This window comes from Macrobrachium rosenbergii, chromosome 33, assembly GCF_040412425.1.
Source record: "Macrobrachium rosenbergii isolate ZJJX-2024 chromosome 33, ASM4041242v1, whole genome shotgun sequence".
Classification (NCBI taxonomy): domain Eukaryota; kingdom Metazoa; phylum Arthropoda; class Malacostraca; order Decapoda; family Palaemonidae; genus Macrobrachium; species Macrobrachium rosenbergii.
In genome coordinates, this window is record NC_089773.1 from 8602501 (window position 1) to 8625191 (window position 22691).

Here is a 22691-nt window from a genome sequence, read left to right on the forward strand (position 1 = left end):
GAGAGAGAGAGAGAGAGAGAGAGAGAGACTGCTTATCATGCACGTGCACACATGCCTAATAGCCCATGTTTATGGCCAGCCACCGTGATGATGACATCACCCAGCGGGTTAATATATCAACCTTCGTCGAGGCGAGCGGAAGGAGACGTGAATGCATTAAGGTGATGAAAAAGATGACACTTTGACGGGATGAGCCGTGAGCCAGAGGCTTTTCATGGCCTCTTTCTGGCTCTTTGGCTCCCCTTAAATGCCCAAGGATGATCTGGTGGCCAGGGGGAAATAGAGAGGCTGGGCTGTGCCTAGGATTCTGTGCTGGGGTGCTGGTGGTAGTAGGTTTTGACAAAAGGGCGGCCACGTTGGTTTGTCGCTTTTCTGGTTTTGGTAGGTGGAAGATGGTTGAATGTTTCTCAAACAGTTGCTTCCCGTTCAGGCTCTTTTGTAAACAACTGTATGAATATCTTTAATTTATGACAGACATTTTTATCAGGACTTAGGTAAAACCATCAACAAGCATCTATCTGCAACTGAGCTCAAATTGATACTGAGTAACCCAATGATTATTTTTTTTTTTTTTTAGATATAATGAAAGGCTTAATTCATCCATGACCTCAGGAGTCATTGATCTGTTCAATTTCCCCAGAGATGACCTGGGGTAGTAGTTTTGTTCCACCTGTGGGTTTTTGAAAGTGAGGACAGGAACAAAAATACCAAGATCTCAATTACAATGGGTAATAGATCCCTCCAGAAGATTTAAATATAACACTGAATACAAAGAATCTGTTTTAACTTGAAATCATATTTCCATTTTATAGTTTTGAGAATGTGGCATTAGAGGTCCCGAAACGTTAGCTAAATAAAATGGAACTGTCCTCTCTCTCTCTCTCTCTCTCTCTCTCTCTCTCTCTCTCTCTCTCTCTCTCTCAATTGAATATAACTATAGACAGATATTATTCATATTTGAATAACTTCCCACATCCTAAATATTATGTAAAATCTATTCTTAGTAACTGCCTGCATATTTTAATCAAATTATTCATAATTCCAAAATTACCACCAACATTTTCATCATGAATCACTGAAAATGTTACAAAAAAATAAAAAATCAACGAAACATTATGAATCATGATCTGAATTACGTACCACTGAACTAAAAAAAGCTCATATTATTACCTCCGCGATGCGGATAAAGAAAATTTTAGGAATTAATTGTAACGAATTATTTTGTAAGAGTAACTGATAACGTTTTATATTGTTGCGTCGGGAATATACCGTAGAATCTGGATTAAGTAAAGCTAATCTTTGTTAGGTAAACAGTTTTTGTTTTGGTAAATGGGAAATTGTCAATAGGTATTGTAAAGGTGATATTTGATTTATATATATATATTATATTATATATATATATATATATATATATATATATATATATATATATATATATATATATATATATATATATATATATATATATATATATTTATATAATATATATTTATATAACATTTTTGTTAATTAGAAAATTGCCAGCAGGTAATATAACGATGAAATTTAATACCACTGGTATTATATATACATACAAACACACACATTGTATACATACATATATATATATATATTAATACATAAACACATACATGTTATATATATATGTATATATACACATACATATACTGTATACACAAACATACACATATATACAAAGGACAGTAATGACCACTTTGCAAAACGGTGCTTTCCTCATTACGGGGGAGTGTTTTAATTACAGTCTCGCTAATTAAGTAGAGGTGAGACATAATGTGGAAAACACTGTCTTTTCACCCACCAGCCAGCTGGTTCCTGTTTTTGGGGATGGGTGGGGGAGAAAGGGGGCCGGTAATTCTGGGATATTGGGACGCCCGTGCTTGCTGGCTCCATATACTAATTTAAGGGGTGGGGGAGATGGAAATATTCCTCTCAGGCTTGTGTGGGTATTTGGCGTGTTTATTTCAGTGGATGTGTATATTTTTTTCAGGGTGAAAAGTCATGGGGTGGGTGTGTGTGTTTATTTTTATGGGTTTATTTTGGGTGGGGTCCGTTGTGTATAGGCTTTTTCATACGTAGTGTCTCTATACACAAAGTAGTATATGTACACAAATATACAATTATATGTATATATATATGTATGTATTTATATATGTATACTGTATATATGTATATACACACACACACACATATATATATATATACATATAGGTGTATATGTATTTATATACATGTGTGTATATATATTCTCACATACCCACACATATATATAATATATATATATATATATATATATATATATATATATATATATATATATATATATATATATATATATATATATATATATATTATTAAGTACCATAAACGGCTATTTCAATTATCTTATTAAAACGGAGGTTATTTATTTATTGACAGATTATTGTACGTTTTTAAAATTATATGGTAATCCTGCGATTAAATGAATGTTTTATATTAAATACATGTCATATATAATTCAATAATTTAGAAAATATCTTATTTTATTACAAACTATTTTGTAATTGATACTTTTCAACACACGGTCAGAAAGACCAAACCAGTCCACAGTTAATCTCTCTGATTTCTCTTAGGCCACAGTGTGACCCATTGCTAATATGCTTTATAGATTTGACGTCGAAAATGACCATGTTTAGTGTGACGCCAGTTTGTAAAATCACCAGAAGAAATTCATTGTTAATGGAATAATTTTGTAGCTGATAATCCGGTGATGTGTATTGAGGATAGGAAATTATTTTATAATATTATTGAAATAATTCCATAATTGGTTACAAGAGGGTTTATATGGATGATATAAAATTATTTTTAAAATATATTATTGAAATATGTTCGTAAATGGTTACAAGAGGATTTATATTGATGATATAAAATTAATTTGGTAATATATTATTGAAATAATTTCATAATTGGTAGTCAGATACATTTTCTTGATGATATAAAATTATTTTAATAATGTGTTATTGAAAGAATTCCGTAATTGATTACCAGGGGATTTGTCTTGATGATATAAAATGATTTTGTTGATATATTATCGAAATAGCTTCATAACTAATTACCAGATAATTTTCCTCAGTGATTTTATAACTGAAAACCAGGTGATTTAACGTAGTTGTATAAAATTATTTTGTTTGGTAATATAAAATGATTTTGTTTGACACCCAAGAAAAAAAATCTTACCAAGGCTCAATATAATTATTGCTCCTCAGTTTCTCTTAGTGATATAAAATTATTTTCTCTCTTTGTAAATTGCTTTTTACAACATTTTCCTGTCTAGGAATCTTTTTGATCAATTTGTGTCGAAATTTCTCATAGTTTTGCGTTGGCAGAAATCTTATCAATATTTTCGAAGCACAATTCTCGTAAGTTATTGTTTTTGAACAATTTTTTAATGTTCCTAATTTTTTTTTTATAGCTGTGAGGCCGTTGGTCTGTTGAATGATTTGTTGTTTTTGCTTTAAATATATTTGTGCTGTTATCTGCATATTAATACACACACACACACATATATAAACAAATACACACACATATAAACATGATTAATATAAACACTTAATATTTATGAACTGAAAAGTCCCCTATGCATAAGTGACACCAATCTCTCTCTCTCTCTCTCTCTCTCTCTCTCTATATATCTATATATATATATATATATATATATATATATATATATATATATATATATATATATATATATATATATATATATGTGTGTGTGTGTGTATACATATGTGTGTGTATAGTGTGTGTGTGTATACATATATTATTATATATATATATATATATATGTATGAATATATACAAACATATATATATATATATATATATATATATATATATATGAATATACATCATATATATATTTATATATATATATATATATATATATATATATATATATATATATATATATATATATATATAAACAATGACTAAGTGAAACCTCTGCTTTTGTTCCCTGGCAGCCAGGCAGCACCTGTTGATTACTGCTTGCACAAGTAATCACTCTCCTTCCCTGGATAATTAATATTCTGTTTTGTTTCTCTTAAGGCCATTTTAATCATTGCTCAGTGCAGAGGATTAACCTCCTGATGATAATCTGTTTGATTTTGTCGTAGGTTCTGTTTTTGTTTGTCTTTGTTTAGGTAATGTATGGATGAATGTGGTTGTTCTTGTTAGATGTTGATATATGTATATATATGTATATATATATATATATATATATATATATATATATATATATATATATATATATATATATATATCTTACAAACAAACATTCGTCCATACAGTACATATATATAAATATATATATATATAAATATATATATATATATATTTATATTATATTATATTATATTTTATATTATATACATTCAAGTATATAGCCACATTAAAATATGAACATCCAGAGAGAGAGAGAGAGAGAGAGAGAGAGAGAGAGAGAGAGAGAGAGAGAGAGAGAGAGAGAGGTTTTGTGAGAATACATTGGGAAGATGAATGCATTTGGTCTCCTGAATTGTAAGTTTATTGTAAGAATGGTATAGATTGTGTAAAATTCCGTAGATGACACGAACTCGTACAGAGAATAGGAGAGTATTGTTTATCGGCTACTGAAATGCAGTTGAGAGTTTGGTGTTGTCAAGAGAAGGAATGTTTTTGGGTCATGGACTCAAAATTCTAATTTAAACTTACTTTCCAAAGGACTTTCTTCTGTGGACTTTCAAATGACTATGGACTCAGTCCCTAAGGAACTTCAAAACAATCTGTTTGTCTTTTGTTTTGAGCAAAATGGACCTAAAGACACGAATTAAGCAAATTACCAAGTCAAAACAATATGTCAGCCAAGGACTTCAAAACAGCCACCACAGTTTCCATGGAAAATTCATGACCTAATTGAAAAAAAAGTTTTCCACAGTTTCAGTTTCCCAAGACCTCAGAACCAATCCTCAATTACCACCAACCCAATCCTTCGAAGGATGTCAAGGATACACGCAGATACAAACCTTGGAAGGGTCTCTCCCATACCCTGAAGGTTTCGGGTATCGCGGTATGATTAAACATCCCTTCAGTTTCCCAAGACCTCAAAACCAATCCTCAACTACCACCAACCCAATCCTTCGAAGGATGTCAAGGATACACACAGATACAAACCTTGGAAGGATCTCTCCCATGCCCTGAAGGTTTCGGGTATCGTGGGGTGGTGGGCCATCCTCCTCTCGTTGATCTCTGCCACGCACTTGACCCTGAGGAGGCCGCGGACGAAGTGGTGAGGGCGAGCGACGAACATGAGACGGGAGAACTGCGTGACAAGGCCGTCCTTTGCCACATACAGGGGCTCCTTCATCACCAGCTCTCGGGGGGCCTGTGGGGTGACAAAGGTCAAGGTTAAAGGTGAAGAGTTGCTTCGGTTCGGCTGCGACTTGTTTGTAGATTTGGTTTAACTCTAATCATAATTTTTCGTGAGGTTTTGACAATAGTAAATCTGATTTAAAGCCTTTGAAACAATGGCCTTTAAAATTATGTCAAAGGACTTACTTAGCTAATGACTTTAAGAGTTTCAGTTGAAGACTCTCTTATCCAAAGACTTTAACAAGTCTCATCTGGGGAACAATTATCAAATGAATAAAAAGTTTCATCTGGTGACTCACTTACCCAAGGCCCTTGAAAAGTTTCAGTTTATCCAAAAACTGTAAAAAGTTTCGCCTGGTAACTTACTTATCCAAGGCCCTTGAAAGTTTGTCTTAGTACCCATTTATCCAATGGCTTTAAAGTTTCACCAGGGGACTTATTTATCCAAGGACTTTAAAAAGTTTCAGTTGAAGACTCACTCATCCAATAACTTTATTCAAAAAAGTTTCATCAGAGGACTCACTCATCCAATCATTTCAAAGTTTCAGTTGAGGACTCACTTATCCAATGACTATAAAGAATTTCATTTGAAGACTCACTTATCCAAGGAATTAAAAAAAAGGTTAATTTGAGGACTTGCATATCCAATGACTTCAAGAGGTTTCAGTGAGGACTCACTTATACGGTGAATTTACAAACTTTCATCTGAGGACTCATGTATGCACGGACTTTGAAAAGTTTATATTGAGGACTCATTTATCCAAGGACTTTAAGAAGCTTTCTCCAAGGGCTCACTTATCCAAAGACTTTGAAGAATTTAAAATGAGAACTCATTTATCCAAGGACTTTAAGAAACTTTCTCCGAAGACTCACTTATCCAAGGACTTTAAAGAATTTAAAATGAGGACTCTTTTATTCAAGGACTTAAAAAACTTCCTCCAAAGACTCACTTATCCAAGGATTCTAAAAAAAAAACTTTGGGAACTTTCCTCCAAGGATGTTGACTAAACCCATACACATCCTAGGACTCTCTTAGGACTCTGCCAACTCAAAACAGCAACATCCTAATTGCAGGACTCACCGGCCTGTCGTTTATCCTCCAGGAAAGGAAGGTCGCCGGCCTTGAAGGACTCGAGGTGCAAAGAAGGTCAACTGTTTCGTTGACCTTGTACTTCTCCTTCCCTCCTGTGATGACTGGGCCAGCAGTTGGAGGCTCTGTTGGGATAGAGTGAAGGACTCATCTTAAGGATTCATCTCAAGGATTCATCTCCTGGAGGAAATTTTGGGTCAAAGGATGGATGAATTGATAAGGATGAATGCTGGGTCATTTGGGGGCCAGGTCAGGTGGATGAATGTGGATGAATTGATGAATGAGAGAGTCTTCAAGTGGCTGAGATTCATGATTAGAATGTTGCAAATAATTATATTTCTTCAGTGACATCGAAAACAATGATAATTTGAATTGTGTCAGTAATTATAACAGGAATAACTGTCTTAAATATTGGTAGGATTATCTTATGAATGGTACTTATTGAGAGAGAGAAAGAGAGAGAATTATATTTATGCCGAAGGTCTCAATGTTGAATGTATATATATATAAGATTGTAATCAGAGTTTCCATACTGTTGATAGTGAATGTGTAGGCTATATGTGTATGAGAGAGAGAGAGAGAGAGAGAGAGAGAGAGAGAGAGAGAGAGAGAGAGAGAGAGAGAGAGAGAGAGAGAGAGAGAGCGCAATGAATCCGACATGCACTAGCAATCACATCTTCGTGCATAAAGGATGAACTGATTCCCCCCTCAATTGATTGGCAGAAGGAACCTTTCAGTCATAAAAAAATCTTTTGATATTTTCTCTTCAGTTTTTTCCATTTCAGAATATTTTTGAGAATATTTTTGCTATATGGGGAATAAATATCGGGAGAGATTAGGTTTAAACTGAGATTTTTTTTTCTCCAGGGTCTCACAAGCTTTGTCAGCTTCTTCCTACTTTGATTTTTGCCAGAAGGGAAAGAAAAACAATGTTGTTTTCTTTATCCTCTTTCCCCAGCTTTGGTAGTTTTTTACTACTTTGGTTTATCCAGAGAGGAGGGAAAAATAGTGGGTTTTGACCCCAGAATGAAAGGACACACCCACCTCTTTAAATTGTGTAGGAACCAGTTGATTTTTCCATTTTTTCCTAAGCTTTGGTAAATTCTCCTTACGTGCTTTTACCAGAGACAGTGGGAAAAAAATGGATTGTACCCCAAAATGAAAAGACACAACCACCTCTTTTAAAATGTTTGGTGGGGCTAAATGTTGTTTCTTTTAAAATGTTTGGTGGGGCCAAATGTTTCTTTTAAAATGTTTGGTGGGGCCAAATGTTTCTTTTAAAATGTTTGGTGGGGCCAAATGATTTATTTATTTTAAAATGTTTGGTGGGCCCGAATGTTGTTTCTATTAAAATGTTTGGTAGGGCCAAATTTTTCTTTTAAAATGTTTGGTGGGGCCAGTTATTTTGTATCTTTTAAAACGTTTGACGGAGCCAAATGTCTCGTTTCTTTTAAAATGTTTGATGGGGCCAAATGTTTTGTTTCTTTTAAATGTTTGGTGGAGCCAAATGTTTTTTTCTTTTAAAATGTTTGGTGGGGTCAGTTGTTTTGTTTCTTTTAAAATGTTTGGTGGGGGCCAAATGTTTTGTTTCTTTTAAAATGTTTGGTGGGGCCAAATGTTTTGTCTCTTTTAAAATGTTTGATGGGGCCAAATGTTTTTGTTTCCTTTAAAATATTTGATGGGGCCAAATATTTTGTTCTTTTTCCCAAGCTTTTGCAATTTCTCCCCACTTTCACTTTTCCAGAGAGGACTGAAAACAGTGGAATTTAACCCCAAAATAAAACGACACACAAGAGGTTTGTTAGATGGGCCATTTGAAACTTTTTGGGGAAAACAGGGGCAAATAAGAGAATCCCAGAGACGAGGTAGAGACTTAATATCCTCACCCACGACCAAGAGACTTCCGGTGCCTATGACTGTGCTGAATTCAGGTCCTTCTGCCGAGACCTCGCACCTGTACTGACCGGAAGTGTTGAAGTCGACCTCCTTTAGGACAACACGATTGGGCTGGAGAGAACCCTCCTGGAAGGATGAAAGGAAGAAGAAGGATTGTCATTATTGTTAGTAGGATGCCTCCTTCAGGATTACAGAAGATGAAGAAATTATTATTATTATAAGTAGGATGCCTCCATCAGGACCACAGGAGAAAAAGGATTTTTATTATGGTTAGTAGGATGCCTCCTTTAGAATTGCAGAAGAAGGATTATCATTATGATCAGTAGGATGCCTCCTTCGGGGGAGAATCTTCCTGGAAGGAAGAAGGAGAAAAAGGATTATTATTATGATTAGTAGGATGAATCCAGAGGTCCACGAATTTTCTAGGTGTATAAAAACATTTTTAGTTGGATGTTTTTTAATATTTTTTTCCGTTTGTTGAACCAAATTATTGTATAATAATAATAATAATAATAATAATAATAATAATAATAATAATAATAATAATAAATAATAATAATAATAAAATTTAACCCAGCCAGAGATAGCCAGTCGACTGAGGTGGGCCACAACAAAGTTGAAGTAGGATTTGGGGCTTGCAGCCTCACCCCAGGAGTCTTTCTGAAAATAATCTCTCTTAATTTATCTCCCTGCAGGAGGTTTACAAGAGCAGAGCTTTCTTTGCCCGTCTCAGTGATGTCGTCGAGGAAGGCGCAATTTCAAGGTATGTGGATGTTTCTGTGATTTTGTGGGTCGTGGTTTTTTGTGTGATTTTTTGGGGGTTTATTTTTTATTGGCTGAACTGATAGAAAGTTTGGGAGTCACTGAAAACGTTTAGGTATTGTTCTAAACGTTTGAAAGTCTTCTAAGCGTTTTACTGTTGTTCTAAACGTTTGAATGTCTTCTAAACGTTTAAATGTTGTTCTAAACGTTTGAAAGTCTTCTAAACGTTTAAATGTTGTTCTAAACGTTTGAATGTCTCCTTCTAAAGGTTTAAATGTTGTTCTAAACGTTTGAAAGTCTCCTTCTAAAGGTTTAAATGTTGTTCTAAACGTTTGAAAGTCTTCTAAATATTTAAATATTGTTCTAAACGTTTGCAAGTCTTCTAAACGTTAAACGTTTGCAAGTCTACTTCTAAACGTTTAAATGTTGTTCTAAATGTTTGCGAGTCTCCTTCTAAACTTTTAAATAATGTTCTAAACATTTGGAAGTCTTCTTCTAAACGTTTAAATGTTGTTCTAAACGTTTGCAAGTCTCCCTCTAAACGTTTAAATGTTGTTCTAAACGTTTGGAAGTCTTCTTCTAAACATTTAAATGTTCTAAATGTTTGCAAGTCTTCTAAACGTTTAAATGTTGTTCTAAACGTTTGAAAATCCTCAAAAACGTTTTAAAGTCCTGCAAAATGTTTGAAATTTCTTAGAAACGTTTACAGGTTGTTCGAAGTGTGTAAGTGCAGCTGAAAATGTTTGAAAATCCTCCAAAATGCTAAAATTTTATTCGAAACGTTTGCAAGTCCTTCAGAACGTTCATAAGCCCACAGAACCATAGGAAAACGTTTCGAAAGCTGTTTAAAACATTTTAAAGTCATTCAGAACCTTTTAAGCTCAGTTGAAAATATTTGTAACTCATTGGCAACGTTTTCAAGTCCTTCAAAACGATTAAATATAGTTTAAGCTATTTTTTTTAGTTTTTAAAAACGTTTACATTTTTTGAAAACGTTTGCAAGTCTTTTAAAACGTTTAAATGTCACTGAAAACCTTTGAAAGTTTTTTGTTTAAGTTTTAATGCAACTCAAAACATTTGAAAATCTGTCGAAACTTTGTGATGCCTCTGATAACTTTTAAAAGGTGTTCAGAACGTTTGAAAGTCCTTCATAAACATTAAGCATTCAAAACGTTTGAAAGTCTTTCATAAACATTAGGAATCCAAAACGCGTGAAAATCCTTCACAAACATTAGGAATTTGAAAATCCTTCATAAACATTAGGAATTCAAAACGTTTGAAAGTCTTCATAAACATTAGGAACTCAAAACGTTTGAGAGTCCTTCATAAACATCAGGAATTCAAAACGTTTGAAAGCCCTTCATAAACATTAGGAATTCAAAACGTTTGAAAGTCCTACATAACCACCAGGAATTCAAAACGTTTGAAAGCCCTTCATAAAAATTAGGATTTCGTCCGTAACATTTACAAAAAAATCGTCTGGAACCTCTAGACGTTCAACGCTATGTAATTCCCTTCGTCGAAAAATTCCTTGTGCGGCGGAGAAAAAAAAATTAAGAATTTCTGTTTGTTTGAAAATTTCAAGAACTCCAATTCAAAACGTTTGAAATTTTCATAAAAAGTCAGCGACTTCATCCTCAGTGATTTACAAAAAATCGACTGAACTGGAATCGTAGACGAGGGACTTGAGTCGACTTAAGGAGGTTAAACTTGAAGTTTTGATGGAGCATTTTTATTTTTCTAATCTCGACTCTTTGTCAAATATTTACTTAAGGCTTTTTGTCCTTAATCATTTTTGTTAGGGGAGAGAGAGAGAGAGAGAGAGAGAGAGACTCTCAGAGAGAGAGAGAGAGAGAGAGAGAGACTGGAATCGAAATATATAGAGAGAAAGAGGGACTTGAGAAAGACTTAAGGAAAAAAGGTTTAAAGAGAGAGAGTTTTGAGAGAGATTTTTATTTTTCTAAGAGAGACTCTTTGTCAAATATTTATTCAAAGAGAAAGTCCTTAATCATTTTTGAGAGAAAGATTCAAAGGGAGAGAGAGAGAGAGAGAGAGACATGAAAGAGAGAGAGAGAGATTGAGAGAAAGATTCAAAGAGACAGAGGAGAAATTGAGCGATGAAGAGAAGAGAGAGAGAGAGAGAGAGAGAGAGAGAGAGAGAGAGAGAGAGAGAGAGAGAGAGAGAGAGATCAAAGTATACAAAAATAGAGACAGAGAGAGATTGAGAGTAAGATTCAGAGAGAGAGAGAGAGAGAGAGAGAGAGAGAGAGAGAGAGAGAGAGTTTGAAAACTCACGCTCCCTTTATACGAGTCTCCCGTATCATACCTGTTCACATTCCCGACTCCCCAGGTGAGGCGCCCCTTCCCCACCCCCCCCCACCCCTTATTAATTATGATCAAGGTAAACATACAACTTAGATGAAGAAACTTCAAAGTGTCGAATTCTAAGTGTCGTACAAATATAAGTGACAGAATTATGGCCTTTGGCGACGGTAGCACTTGTCTTGCTAAGGATTTATATATCAAAGGCTTCATCTAGTTCCTTGTGTGTGCGTGTGTGTGTCGGTCCGTCACACATGAGTTTACTAAACGCCTTGCCAGGTGAAGGTTAGATGATATGATGTTTAGCTGAATTTAAAAGAGTTTCTATAGTCATTGGGAAAATATACGAATTGGATGACAAAATTTAACACGGTTGGGAATATATACAAATTTTATGAAAAATGTTAAATAATTTTATGACAAAATTTAGCACTGTTGGGAAATTATGTTAAAATTTGTATATCTTCCCAAAACCTTAACGACAAAATTTATCATGATTGGGAAATTATACACATTTTACGACAAATTTAGCACGATTGGGGAAATATACAAATTTTACAACACAATTTTGCACGATTGAGAAAGTATACAAATTTCATAACAAAATTCTGCTTGATTGGAAAAATACACAAATTTTATGACAAAATGTAGCACGGTTGGGAAATATACACATTTTATGACAAAATGTAACACGATTTTTGATGAAGGTTTTTGAACAAAGCAAATTTTATGACAAAATTTTTTAAGACGATTTTCGATGAAACTTGTTGGGAGAATATACAAATTTTAACACGATTTTCAGTAAAGTTATTCTGAGAAATGTACACATTTTCTGACAAAGTCTACCACGATTTTCGATCCGGTTTTTGAGAAAACATACGAATTTAAAAACATTTTATGACAAAATTTGAATCTATAGGATTTTATCTCGTGCCCAACACTTTATTTCGGTGATATGTTGCATTCGATTGCACTGACGAAGCCATATCACTTAATTGCACTTAATATGACATTTTCAGTTCCCGAAAGTGATATTTAATGTGGCTTACAGCTCTCTCTCTCTCTCTCTCTCTCTCTCTCTCTCTCTCTCTCTCTCTCTCTCTCTCTCTCTCTCTCTCTCAGTTTTTACTTCTTTAATATGTTCCTGTCCCTTGTTTTCTCTTACTTTTGCACTCTCTCTCTCTCTCTCTCTCTCTCTCTCTCTCTCTCTCTCTCTCTCTCTCTCTCTCTCTCTCTCTCTCTCTCTCAGTTTTTACTTTTTAATTTGTTTCTCTCTCTCTCTCTCTCTCTCTCTCTCTCTCTCTCTCTCTCTCTCTCTCTCAGTTTTTTTCTTTAATTTGTTTAATTTGTTCTCTCTCTCTCTCTCTCTCTCTCTCTCTCTCTCTCTCTCTCTCTCTCTCTCTCTCTCTCTCTCTCTCTCCTAGCTGCCTAAAATCATTTCTTTGCTTGTCTCTCAGAGTTCCTCTCTCTGTCTCTCTCTCTCTCACATCCCCACGTCTCTCTCTCTCTCTCTCTCTCTCTCTCTCTCTCTCTCTCTCTCTCTCTCTCTCTCTCTCTCTCATCCCCTCTCTCTCTTTCTCTCTCTCTTTCTCTCTCTCACAACCCCTGTCTCTCTCTCTGTCTGTCTGTCTCTCTCTCTCTCTCTCTCTCTCTCTCTCTCTCTCTCTCTCTCTCTCGGGAGACGTCAAATATTAATACAATAAACAACGCGTTTCACGATCCAACACATTCCCTTCGTTATTTGCCTTCTGTTGTTAAAACATCATGAATAATAAGGTTTAACACCCTCCTCCGGCCCCCCCTCCCCTCCCTTCCCAGGTCCCTTTGATGGAAGTAGGACCCTCTCTCTCTCTCTCTCTCTCTCTCTCTCTCTCTCTCTCTCTCTCTCTCTCAGGTTTCTGTCAGGGTAATGTGGCCAGTGTCCTTGGAAAAACTTAAAAAAAAAAGGAAAGTTTTTCTTGTAGGAAATAAATTTGGTTTTAGCAAAGATGTTTATTTTTGTGGTTAAAATTGAAAAAAATAATTAATTATGCGCATTAGTTATTTTTGGCATAATTAGTAACAAGAAAAATGTTAATAAAAAGCAAGAAATCAATTTGAACATAAATAAAACAAGTATAAAAATGCGCCAAAGTTTCTTCGGCGCAGTAGTTTTTTCTTTACAGCGTATAATCAAGGCCACACCCAAAATAGATCTATCTTTTGATGGTCTCGGTATAATGCTCTATGAGCCGCGGCCCATGAAACTTTAACCACGGCCCGGTGGTGGCCTGGCCTATATTGTTGCCAGATGCACGATTATGGCTAACTTTCACCTGAAAAAAAATAAAAGCTACAGAGGCTAGAGGGCTGCAATTTGGTATGTTTGATGATTGGAGGGTGGGTGATCAACATACCAATTTGCAGCCCTCTAGCCTCAGTAGTTTTAAAGATCTGAGGGCTGCCGAAATAAAGTGAGAACGGACAGACAAAACCGGCTCAATAGTTTTCTTTCCCAGAAAACTAAAAACCGAAAATGAATAAAAAAAAATTTAAAAGAAAAAAAAATATCGAAATCTTGAAAATAATCTCACATCCCACTTTGTCGTAACCATCTCTTATGGTACCAGGCCTATGACGTAGCCTGTGAGGTTGTGGGTTGTGGATGGGGAATGGTTATGGACCCCGACAACCATAGTTGGAGATGTTGACATAAACTGTAGACAGAGCGGGACGGTAAGTACCGTCGCTTCTTCGTTGAGATGGAGGTGAGACATTCAGTCTCTTGATGATGGCAGATGCGGAAAGTGGTTTTGAATTTATTATATTCTTGTCTTTCTGAGAGAGAGAGAGAGAGAGAGAGAGAGAGAGAGAGAGAGAGAGAGAGAGAGAGGTCTTTAGCAGTGATATTTAGGGATCAGTGCAGTTTTCAAGAGATTAATTTGTGAGAGGTGGTTGACTCTCTCTCTCTCTCTCTCTCTCTCTCTCTCTCTCTCTCTCTCTCTCTCTGTAACAGTAATAGATAGGAGAAATAGGTTCAAAAGATACAAAGACATTGAGAGAGAGAATCATTTTGAAACAGAAGGCTCATTACAAACAGTGCGCCACTCAACTCCTTGACGCCGTGACTCCATCTATACATAAATCCTTCCAGGTCTTTCTCAGTTTCTTCTCCCTCCAAATGCGAACTCCATTCTCCCCACATGACCGAGACATCTCAAAACAGCAGAGTTAGAGTTATCGTTTATATATATATAGATATATATATATATATATATATATATATATATATATATATATATATATATATATATATATATATATATATATATATATATATATATGTATACTGTATATATGTGTGTGTTTATTTGTATCTAGTAAAGCATTTACATCTACAACAGTAGGACCAGAAATTGTCAAAGATAAACGTTCCAATATTTCTGCCAAAAAAGAAACACTTTAAAAACATAAAAAAACAACTAACATTGGACTCCAGCTACGATTAGCCGTTGATGCAAAGCCTATTACCATTCTGAAATGGATTCATTTACGAAGCGTTTAGCCTGACAGTGTAACTAGCATTAACATATTACCTGCTAAAGTGAGTGCCCAGTTGGGAACAGTGTATAATATATATATATATATATATATATATATATATATATATATATATATATATATATATATATATATATATGTGTGTGTGTGTGTGTGTGTGTGTGTGTGTGTGTGTGTGTGTGTGTATTCTCATAAATAATTGAACTAACAAATACTGTTCAATTTCCTGTTTACTATACCTTGGGAATAACTTACACCCAAAGGGAATTTTAATCGGTAAGTGTTTCGTCCCCGGTCAGGATTCGAACCTGATAGACCTTTGGTATAGAAATAACTAAGGCCCAGGTTCGAATCCTGGCCCTAGCAGAAACACTAAGGGTGTAAGTTATTCTCAAAGTGCAGTGAATTCGGTATTAATTGATATCTTTGGCTTATATCTGTGAATATGTTCCATAACATTCTAGCACGGGCCCTTGCTTTAAGGGGCCCGGTATGGACCTCTGGTCTAAACCAAGCAATGCAGACGTCCTTGCAATATAATACCTCAATACCCTTTTGTTATAGGTCAAGTTTTACTCAGGAATCCTTGAAGACTCAAGGAAAAAAATTCGAAAACTTAAAACTCGGAAGAGAATACTTATGCTAACCTCACCTTATGAAGCCTGGCATGGACCTTTGGTCTCTACCAAGCAATATAGAAGTCCTAATACCATATGAAGCCTGGCATGGACCTCTGGTCTCAACCAAGCAATAGAGAAGTCCTAATACAATCTACTACTCCAGTACTTCATATAAGCTCAATTTTACCCTACTAATCCTTGGGGACTTCGAAAAACTTTAAAAACAACTCGAAGAAGGATACTCACATCCACCTTCACTCCATTCCTCTGAAAGATGTTGTACTGAGGATTGTCCCGGGGGACGTAACGGTAGAATTCTTCGTCGTCCTTGAACCACTTGACGGAGTAGATGGAGGAGTTCTCCTTCTCGAAGTCGCAGCGGAGCTCCACAGTCTCCCCGCGGAGTTTGTAAGGCGGGATCACGGATTCCTTGAGGCGCAGGGCTCCGGTACACGCTGCCGAGGAAAGAAAGAAGGATTTACCGTCAAATTTTACCCCGTTTTTCTTGGTGGTGTTGATGAGGGATGTGAAGAAGGGTGATGGTTCTTTAGAGATTAGGGTAGGATGAGCCCTGTTCTTGAGGGTGAGTTTTGGGGATGGGAGGCCTGGAAAGGCAAAGAATTCTGTTCACTGTTTTTTTGATACTGTACCAAGATTTATAAGAAAGAATGTGTCTTAATTTGTTCTCAGTAATAATAATAATAATAATAATAATAATAATAATAATAATAATAATAATAATAATAATCCGAAATAATAATAATAATAATATAATAATAATAATAATAATAATAATAATTATAATAATAATTATTATTATTATTATTATTATTATTATTATTATTATTATTATTATTATTTAATTCCCAAACAGCTACATCAGCCCAATATAACTTTTAATAATAATAATAATAATAATAATAATAATAATAATAATAATAATTATTATTATTATTATTATTATTAATTCCGAAGCAGCTACATCAGCCCAATATAACTTTAATAATAATAATAATAATAATAATAATAATAATAATAATAATAATAATAATAATAATAATAATAATAATAATAATAATAATAATACCAACTGCATAACCCCCAATATTTCTCCCAAGAATTCCATACCAGAAGAAATGATCTCATTTCGTTCAGATATCCTACTCATCCTTCAGGTATCCTAAACACAAATATCCTCCAGATATCTTGTAAAGAATACTGACGTTTTAACACATAACGCAAACCACCAGAGGCTGGCTGACGTCTGACATAAGCCACAGGTTTAACTTGAGCTAAAACAGGTGTCTTAAATTGGATAAGTTTCTGATAGGCCGGATATCATAGATTAAGTTTTTGGGTCTTATTTGAAGGAGTTTTTTTTCATTTGAGAGATATTGGAGGAGGTGATGGTTTTTTTCAAGGTTAGGTGAGTATATATTTTTTATATTTGGTTTGTTTCGTTTGAGTGAGGACAGCAATAAAAAAAAAAACATTAATTTTTTGGTTTTAATTTAAATTTGAGAGATACTGGTGGAGGTTATGGGTTTTTTTTCAAGGTTAGGTGGGTATATTTTTTTAATATTTGGTTTGTGGTTTTTGGGTGTGGATAGCAACAAAAAAAAATGAAATTTTTGATTTTGATTTAGATTTAAGAGGTATTTGGTGGAGGTAATGTTTTATTTTAAGGTTAGGTGGGTATATTTTTTTTATAGTTGGTTTCGTTTGAATGAGGACAGCAATAAGAAAAAAGAGGAATTTTTTGGTTTTAATTAGAAATTGGATGAGGTGATTGGTTTGGTTTTTTCAGGTAAGATGGTCAAGAGTGAGTTGATTATGTTTTTCAAGATATGGTTTGGTTTTTAGTACTTGTTTTTTGAGTGAGGACGGCATAAAAAATCTCGGCTTTTACTTAATTTTAAATTGGATGAGGTACTGGTTTGGTTTTTCAGCTGAGATGGTCGAGAGTTGGTAAGTTTTTTATATTTGTTTTGTTTTTTAGGACAGCATAAAGAAAAAACCAAGGCGGTTTTTATCGTTTAATTTGAAACTGGATGAGGTGATGGGGGGTTGTTATTTTAGTTAAGGTTTTCGAGGGTGGGTTGGTGTTTTTTTCAAGTATTTGGTTTGGTTGGGTATTTTTTTCAAGTATTTGGGTTGGTTGGGTATTTTTTTCAAGTATTTGGTTGTTTAATATTTTTTTTTGTCTGAGGAAAGAATAAGGCAAAACTAACGACAGTTTTTGGTTTTAACTTGACATTGGGTGAGGTGATGGGGCTTTTTAGGTTAGGTGGGTATGTTTTTTTTACATTTGGTTTGGTTTGTTTAATATTTTTTCCTTGAGTGAGGGAAGGATAAAGCAAAACCAATGAGTTTTTGGTTTTAATTTGAAATTGGGTGAGGTGATGGGTGCTTTTTTTTTTTTTAGGTTAGGTGAATGTTTTTTTTACATTTGGTTTGGTTTGTTCAATATTTAGTTTAAAAAAAATACGACCTTTTTTGGTTTAATCTGGAAGAGACTGGAAGAGGTAGCGTTTTTTAAGGTGAGTTGGTCCAGGGTTTGTTGTTTATTTGTTTAAATACTCTGTTTGGTTTTAAATATATTTGGTTTAGTTTAAAAATTTTTAAAAATATTTGGTTTGTTTTTGTTTTTGAGTGAGGGCTTTGAAATATTTGGTTTGTGTTAGGGTTTTGAAATATTTGGTTTGGTTATTTGAAGTATTTTGTTAAGTTTTTAATATTTGGTTTGTACACTTAAAATTTGGTTTGGTTTGTTCTTTTTTTCAGTGAAGTTGGTTAATGGGTCTGTTGTTCGTTTTGTATTACCGGATTTTGCAGTTGGTTTTATATAAATTTTTCGCTTAATTTTTCTTGGGGGCAATCGGAAAGTTTTGGCTTAAATTTCTATTTTCAGTTTTTTTTAATGTCGAGTTTTTTCAAGTTTTTGAACTGGATTGGTTAAGCCTTTTCATTTTGGTTTTTTATATTTAAATTTATTTTGGTTTTTTGAGTTTGGTTTTTAATCTTGAATTTTTATTAATTTCCAGTTCTTGTCTTTGGTTTGATATTTGGTTCCCAGTTGGGTCTTTTTAAAATTATTAAAATTATTATTATTATTATTATTATTATTATTATTATTATTATTATTATTATTATAACAACTGGTTCCCCAAAGTATTTGCAAAGACAAGTTCAGTAACAAAGAGAGTTATAACAACATTTAGGTAGAATAGAAATACATGGAATAAATACATTATTAATTCCATCGCCCCTTTTCGCATCTCTCTCTCTCTCTCTCTCTCTCTCTCTCTCTCTCTCTCTCTCTCTCTCTCTCTCTCTCTCTCTCTCAAATGCAACGAAAGATATATCTTTCGATAGATTTTTTTTGCTGGGAAGATATTCTTCCTAGAATTGTCTCCCACTACGTATACCCCACTCCTATATATCCCCTCCTATATAGCCTTCTTCCCAATCCTATATCCCCTACGTTAGGAAGACTCCTAGATATTACATACATTATGGAGGGGCGTATACTGCGTTCGCTTGCTCAAGGGCTCCTTTTGAAATAAGAGTTTTTGTTCTCTGTCTTTCCTGTCATCTGGAGTTGGTACCTGGTAAACGGCCTCTCTCTCTCTCTCTCTCTCTCTCTCTCTCTCTCTCTCTCTCTCTCTCTCACAAACACACTGAGAAAAATAAAGATAGAGGACCTTAGCTTGTCAGTGGACGATTTAAACTCTCTCTCTTCTCTGATGGTGGTGCACCCTAGGGGAAGGCTTAAGGTGTATTAAATTGGAATAAACAATTTGTTATCTCTCTCTCTCTCTCTCTCTCTCTCTCTCTCTCTCTCTGATGGTGGTGCACCCTAGGGGAAGGCTTAAAGTGTATTAAATTGGAATAACTCTCTCTCTCTCTCTCTCTCTCTCTCTCTCTCCCCAGAGGCCAGGACATCTGTTGATATGAAATTATCGCTGACTGGTTGTTTTGAAAATGATACTTTTCAGAATTGGTTATTGTTTTTTTTCATTTTTCCAATGTTTTTTTTAGTTTTCTGTGAAAGAAAACTATTGTGCCGGCTTTGTCTGTCCGTCCGCACTTTTTCTGTCCGCCCTCAGTAGTTTTTAAAACTACTGAGGCTAGAGGGCTGCAAATTGGTATGTCGATCATCCACCCTCCAATCATCAAACGTACCAAATTGCAGCCCTCTAGCCTCAATAGTTTTTATTTTATTTAAGGTTAAAGTTAGCCATAATCGTGCTTCTGGCAATGATAGAGGACAGGTCATCACCGGCTCGTGGTTTAAGTTTCATGGGCCGCGGCTCATACAGCATTATACCTAGACCACCGAAAGATAGATCTATTTTCGGTGGCCTTGATTATACGCTATAGCTGTTGTACAGAAAACTCGATTGCGCCGAAGAAACTTCGGCGCATTTTTTACTTGTTTATTATTTGAGTTGATATATTCGAAAAGATATGGGAAATATTGTAAGGAAATAAAGAACCAAAGTGTGTTTGTTTTGGTGAGAAATTATTTGTCACTTAGGTTTTATTTATCTAGTTATTTAGCAAAAATTGTTAGAAAGTGCAAAAATTATTGTATCATTGTTTTAACTATTTTTTAGATTTTGTTATCAAGGAGAGAATTGGTAGAAGGTCAAGAAATGTTCTCTTTGTTTGTTGGAAAATTGTTTTTTTCCTGTCCAATGTTTTTCTTGTGGTTTGTTTGTGTAAACATCTCGAGAATTTTTTTTCCAATACAATATTTTCACCAAAATCTGAAAAAAAAAATTTTTTTTTATTCCTGGGAAAACAATTATATATCAATTTTGTGTGTAATTTGTGAACGAAAATCGTTTGAAGATTTTTGTCTGCTAAAATACTTAATGCTACTAAAAGAACGGAAGAGAGAGAGAGAGAGAGAGAGAGAGAGAGAGAGAGAGAGAGAGAGAGAGAGAGAGAGAGAGAGAGAGAGAGAGAATTTGAAACGAAACTGACGAAGAAGGAGAGAATAAAATATTTTAAAAATCGACATAAAAATGATAAAAAAAGAGAGAGAGAGAGAGAGAGAGAGAGAGAGAGAGAGAGAGAGAGAGAGAGAGAGAGAGAGAGAGAGAGAGAGAGTTTGAAACGAAACTGATGAAGAACGACAGAGAATAAAATACATTAAATATTGACATAAAATGATAAAAAGAAAAAATAGAGAGAGAGAGAGAGAGAGAGAGAGAGAGAGAGAGAGAGAGAGAATTTGGAACGAAACTGACGAAGAACGAGAGAGAAAAAATACACTAAAAAAATTGACAAGAAAAAGATAAAAAGTAAAGAGAGAGAGAGAGAGAGAGAGAGAGAGAGAGAGAGAGAGAGAGAGAGAGAGAGAGAGAGAGAGAGAGAGAGAGAGAGAGAGAGAGAATTTGGAACGAAACTGACGAAGGACGAGAGAAAAAATGCAGTAAATATTGACACAAAAAGATAAAAAGATAAAAAGTAGAGAGAGAGAGAGAGAGAGAGAGAACAACGCAGCAATGAATGGTGGAAGGAGGAGGAGAAATGAATGGAGAATAAGTCAAACGAAGACGGTGCATACGAAATGGACCGGGGCTTCCACCAACAAAGGGAAACGCGGACAAAGAGAGAGAGAGAGAGAGAGAGAGAGAGAGAGAGAGAGAGAGAGAGAGAGATATGAAATATAGAGAAAATAAAAGTGATAGGGAACATGTAGAGAGAATAAAGAGAAAAGACAGAATAAAGGTTAGAATATATATATATATATATATATATATATATATATATATATATATATATATATATTTATATATATATATATATATATATATATATATGTATATGTATATACACACTCTCATATATATATATGTGTGTGTGTGTGAGGAGAGAGAGAGAGAGAGAGAGAGAGAGAGAGAGACATGAAAAGAATAAGAAATATATGTATATTGAGAGAGAAAGACATGCTAAAAGAATAAGAGATAATGTATATTGAGAGAGAGAAAGTACTAAGAGAAAGAAGAGAGAATGAGAGAGATAGTAAATAGAAAGAAAAGAAATGAAGGAGAGAGAGAGAGAGAGAGAGAGAGAGAGAGAGAGTAAAGATGGCTACCTCCATACAAAACTTTTCTTTCCAAACCTTTTTTTTTCTTGTTTTTCTTTGTTATAGGTAAGGATAAAGCAGGTAGCTGTCCAGCTTTTGACATCAAAGGAAGCCGCCGCGTTTTTCGGCAAGGGAGGTGGGGACAAGGTTGGCCCGGGTTTTAGGGAGGTGGGGAGGGGGAAGGAAGGAGGTGGAGGTGGGTGGGGAGAATGGGGGTGATATGGGGGGTGGTGTCAGTTCTTACGACCCACGTTTGGCTTGTGAATTATTAAACGAAACCATCGCTCACACTTCTGGTAATAAAGGGAAGGCTCTCTCTCTCTCTCTCTCTCTCTCTCTCTCTCTCTCTCTCTCTCTCTCTCTCTCTCTCTTAGTCTCTCTTCTCTGTCTATTTATACATAGATACATATATTTCTTATGCTTTTTATTTCTCTCTATATATATATATTTCTTTCGTCTTACTTTCACCCTCTCCTAACAGTTGATTCATAGTGCAGTTGCGAGGTTTCCTCTCTCTCTCTCTCTCTCTCTCTCTCTCTCTCTCTCTCTCTCTCTCTCTCTCAGCTTTTTAGTTTTTTCTCTTTGTGAGCCAAGAATTACACAGCGCCGTAAATTTAAATTCACGTAAAATTTTACCGATCCTGTCCTAGGGATTAAGAGTGAGAGAAAAAGTGTGTGTCTGAAATGTATGAGATAGACAGCTAGATTAATTTACAGATAGATAAATGCATAGACAGACGAATAAATAGATAGAAAAACCGGCCAATAGACAGCCAGTGAAATGACAAGTTCCGAGCTTGTCTCTCACGGCAGTATTGCAATGAAGAGGCTGCTAAAACAAGTGTATGTGAATTGTGTGTGTGTGTATATATATATATATATATATGTCTGTGTGCGTGTATATGTACAGTGTGTGTATATTGTCCCAAGAAAAGATAAAAATTTTTTTAAAAAC

General features: G+C 34.7%; 1 protein-coding gene across 1 annotated transcript in view; it reads right to left on the minus strand.

Moving 5' to 3' along the window:
• The window catches only part of LOC136855888 (cell adhesion molecule 3-like), a 140451-nt gene that overhangs the window by 3673 nt on the left and 114087 nt on the right, over positions 1-22691 (minus strand). Inside the window, exons 2-5 of the mRNA XM_067133332.1 lie at positions 15883-16091; positions 8383-8518; positions 6488-6621; positions 5209-5419 (exon numbers count right to left, since the gene is read on the minus strand). Of these exons, the coding sequence (XP_066989433.1) occupies positions 5209-5419; positions 6488-6621; positions 8383-8518; positions 15883-16091 (690 nt within the window). The remainder of the gene's footprint in view (positions 1-5208; positions 5420-6487; positions 6622-8382; positions 8519-15882; positions 16092-22691) is intronic.